The sequence below is a fragment of the Amphimedon queenslandica genome, unplaced genomic scaffold (assembly GCF_000090795.2).
Source record: "Amphimedon queenslandica unplaced genomic scaffold, v1.1 AMPQUscaffold_13096, whole genome shotgun sequence".
In the NCBI taxonomy this organism is placed as follows: Eukaryota; Metazoa; Porifera; class Demospongiae; order Haplosclerida; family Niphatidae; genus Amphimedon; species Amphimedon queenslandica.
This window is the reverse complement of record NW_003546668.1, coordinates 24,692-29,022: the sequence shown is the minus strand read 5'-3', so window position 1 is coordinate 29,022 and position 4,331 is coordinate 24,692. Positions and strand designations below refer to the sequence as shown.

Below are 4,331 nucleotides of genomic sequence, written 5' to 3'. Positions count from 1 at the left end.
CGAAATTGGGTAAAAGTCCCTGTACTATAGCACAGGGTCTTTGGCCAAATTTGCCAAAAATGACTAGGAGAGAATTTTCCATTTTTATAATTTTTCCTGATACATATACATGTTCTTATGTTGTTTCTCAAATTTGAGCTGATTCCGATCAAAATTAGATTTTTTACGAATTTTTAAAGTTGCTCTGAAATTGGGCCAAAGTCCCTGTACTATAGTACAGGGTCTTTGGCCAAATTTGCCAAAAATGACTAGGAGAGAATTTTCCATTTTTATAATTTTTCCTAATACATATACATGTTCTTATGTTTTTTCTCAAGTTTGAGCTGATTTCGATCAAAATTAGATTTTTACAAATTTTTAAAGTTGCTCCGAAATCTCACCAATGATCAATATATGTTTGAATTTTTTCAAAAATTGCTCTAAGAATATTTTTTCATAAAAACTACTAAAATAAAACCAAAGGCAAGGCTATGAGCATTGTTATTGTACACCCTGACCTCTACTAATCTATTGTAATACATACATGTACATGTACGTACATCTATACATTGTGTGTGGTCCAGTAGATGTTGTGTAGTCTACACTTATGATGGTCATATGACTGTTGTTGACTGGTTACTGCTTTTCATGCATCACATGTCAACTTATGAATATCATTTAAATTATAATCACTCATTCTTTACAGACACCAGGCCAGTAGTAGCTTCTGTATATCCTGAGATTACAACTAATGGACAGTTCAATATTACTGCTGATTACATTCGCGGAGTACCAGAATTAGTGATACAAGTACTAATGTCAAATGGAAGTGAACACTCTACTCAAGAGATTAGCCTGAGACCTGATAATGGCAGACATTCACTGACTGTTTTAAGCAATGTACTGTTAGCTAATGGTAGCTATACTGTTAATGTGTTTATTAAGAAACGTAATGGGACATTGCTTATGGTGGAAAGTGGTATACCAATTCACTGTGTGATGAAAGAAGAGGATGATAATAATAATAATGATCATGATCATGATCATGGTGGTGGTGGTGGTAATGAAGTTGAGTCTGATGGATTAGAATGTAAGTTGTATAATTTGAATGACAAATAATGTTGAATCTTATTTTTAGGGTGGATTTATTTGATCATTGCAGTACTTTGCTTGATTGTTCTTTTTTCCAAATCAGTTGCATTTGCAGGCTTTGTAACTATAGGTAGGTCTATCCATTTCTTTCTGCATAAAGGTTAAATTATATTTTAGTTCGCAACAGAAGGAATTCTAATAGAAATAGGTATATTTAAATTATTGTTGTTCATAAGTATGTTTGCATTATAATGTGAATAGAAATCAAATCCCAGAACTGGAACAGAACAGAAAAAAAACTGTGGAACTGACAGAAATGGTTCAACAGAATGACCGGTATGTATTTATTTTTTATTTGTTTTATTTTGATTTTATACTTAGTATGGAAGAAGTGCATGTACCTGCAAATGAAAGAGAAGTGGGGGAAGAAGAAGATCGACCAAATGAACTGTATGACACAATGAAATTTGTATTTTATTTATTTGTCTTCTATTTAGTCTTGAAAGAGAAGGAAATAATAAAAGAGAGGTGGATAATGTAGAGAAATCAAACAATCTACATGAACATAACCAGCAACCAACAACACCTGAAGACAGTGTACCAACCCTACTACCTCATAATACTCTCCCATTGCCTGTTGCTGATACAGGAGCACCAGATTAGTAAGAATATTCATGTAATTTGTAATAATTATATTTTAATTTAATAGTACACAAAACCAGCAGCAGTATTATAATCCTACTCCACAAGAACCATCTGTAACTGATAGTACCGAAAATTCTGCTGCCTGTCTAATTTCACAGAAGGATAAGGCACCTATTCTCGGCTCCATTTCTCATCCTACTCCTGTTCAAACCACATCACGAAGTGGTACTGGATTCTCTACTGCATCGGAAACTGCTGCTTTGTTACCTTTATCAGAACAGCATGGTTACTGGCATGAAATCAGTGAAGCTTCTGAACATACTAAAACTGATCTGGTGGTTACTAAAACTGATCTATTGGTTAATAGTCCTCCAAATCCTCCAGTTACCATTCCACAACTTGTGGAACCAGTTGATGAGTCTCAGTCTAGTTCATTCAATCCGTCTAATGAACTTGTGCAGCCTGTTGGATCAGATAGTATTGCTTTTGTTGGTATTTCTGCTGGAAATAGTAAAACCGATAAAGATTTCCTCGTTATGCCACCTGCTACTTTTCACAGACAATTTTCTCGGAGTATTTCTCAAGAGTATCCACAGGTAAGCTAATGATATTTACCATATTTTTTAATGATTCGTTGTTTTTTGTTATAATAGAAAATACTGGAGGGTTCTTGTCCTACCACACCTACTGCTGTAACTCCTACTGACCAACGTAAGCATATTAATATTAATTAATGTATATTTATAATGAAAAATAGTTGTTTATTTTGAAGTTGGAACAGATGAAAAATGTAACCAGAATTAATTGAGCTGAGGAAAATTTTTGTAATAGCTGCATTGCCGCCTCGCTGCTACTTATTTTTATATTATATATATTGCTGATAATTATTTGTACTGTGTCATGTACATTGTGTATTTATTTATATATTTTTTTAATAGTTATTGTATAATGTTTTATGCCCAATGTAATTGTTTTAGTTGATCATTATTTGTTTTTTAAAAATAATAATCATTCCAATTCTCAGTTATTATCATGATTATTGTTATTGAAAACAGTTGCTGAGAATATGATGCATCACAAACACTACTCGTGTATACATTTATCCAGTTTTCATCTGCTAAAAGCTTGTTATCATAACTTCATGATAGACAGTGCTGTCGGAGGAAAAATGATTCAAAATGAATTGGGTCTATCTTTTGTAGTCTTGCTCTTGTTGATCCTATCAGTGGATGGAGCTGGTAATAATGTGTGATGAATGTACTTCATTCTTTATTATTCTTCTAGATATAACAGTTGGTCCTACTTCTGTTACTGTTTCTATTTATGACACAGCAAGTTTTACTTGTGAAGGAACTGGCAATGAACTGAATTGGCTAGTACACAGTTCTGTACTAACAGAGTCAGTTAAACAACAAAGAAGCATCACATACACTGATCCTGGTATTGGCCCTGGTAACTTATCATCAGTACTTACTATCACTGGGTTGCCTGTTAATGATGGGTTACAGATTGGATGTCAAATAATATCATATCAACCTTTTGAACAAGCATTCTCTAGCACTAGTATGCTGGCAATAAGAGGTTAGTACTTACGTTATAATTAGTAAAATAAATTCTTTCATAGGAGTATCACCAGTTGAAGACATACAATGGTCTAATGATGATCAGTTATTGTCATGGTCTCCTCCTTCTTTCTATTCTACTGATATTATTTCAGGAGGCATTGCTATTACTACATATAATGTACTAGTGAATGGTATCAGTTATATCAACACTACTGATACTAGTGTATGGTTGAACACTACTGGATTACCTTGTACTAATGTTACTGTCAGTATTACTACATCTATTGGACAGTATGTATCACAAGGGAGAGAATATAAGTTTAACATCACTACAAGTAAGTGTGAAGCTAAAATGCTTTACTTATGTCCATCCATAGGTTACTCTATCAGTATATTGAATTATACTCTGATGTATAATGAAACAAGCAGTTTCTTTTTTATTGATTTTATAAACTTGGTAATGATAATTGTCATGCATAATAATTATTTATAATTTACCACTTAATAGGTAAATAGTTCAGCACAATCCTGTAACACTACCATATATGGCATCCTTTATCCGGACGAAGGAGTGACACAGACCCCATATTATACCAGTACTGATGGACTAGTATCATACACAATAACTGGAATAAAACCATGCAAGAATTACACTGTTCAAGTCATTGTATTGAATTCCTTATTTGGTATTGAAGATCAAGATAATGTCACGATCAGTAAGTTTACATTTATACTGGTTTAATGTTTACTTTATTGTAAGCTACATACAATGTACAAGACCTGCTAGTATCTACTGAAGGGAATGGATCAGTTAGTGTACAGTGTGTGTTTGTATCAGGATCAACTGCTGATGGATGTCATGTGATATTTACTGATACTAGTAATGGAAGGAATGAACACTTTAATATAACTGGATCAGACAATACAATAGTATCAGTATCAACCAGTGGGGTTTATACTGTGTCAGTGTACAATATTATTGATGGGTACATTACTCCATGGTCTTGTGTACAACCTAACATATATACGTAGACATTGCTATCCCTTCTA

At 33.2% G+C, this 4,331-nt stretch overlaps 1 protein-coding gene across 2 annotated transcripts in view; it reads left to right on the top strand.

Annotated features, from left to right (window-relative positions):
* Nucleotides 1-2,618, top strand: part of LOC109585252 (uncharacterized) — a 4,572-nt gene extending 1,954 nt beyond the window's left edge. Inside the window, exons 6-14 of one of the 2 annotated variants that reach the window (XM_020001249.1) lie at nucleotides 686-1,069; nucleotides 1,118-1,201; nucleotides 1,249-1,279; nucleotides 1,333-1,407; nucleotides 1,453-1,521; nucleotides 1,569-1,733; nucleotides 1,781-2,312; nucleotides 2,370-2,427; nucleotides 2,489-2,618. In XM_020001249.1, coding sequence (XP_019856808.1) covers nucleotides 686-1,069; nucleotides 1,118-1,201; nucleotides 1,249-1,279; nucleotides 1,333-1,407; nucleotides 1,453-1,521; nucleotides 1,569-1,733; nucleotides 1,781-2,312; nucleotides 2,370-2,427; nucleotides 2,489-2,520 — 1,430 coding nt within the window. In that variant the 3' untranslated portion in view covers nucleotides 2,521-2,618. Of the gene's footprint in view, nucleotides 1-685; nucleotides 1,070-1,117; nucleotides 1,202-1,248; nucleotides 1,280-1,332; nucleotides 1,408-1,452; nucleotides 1,522-1,568; nucleotides 1,734-1,780; nucleotides 2,313-2,369; nucleotides 2,428-2,473 lie in introns of both variants that reach the window. The other variant, XM_020001248.1, reaches the window with a different exon arrangement.
* The last annotated feature ends 1,713 nt before the right edge of the window (nucleotides 2,619-4,331 follow it).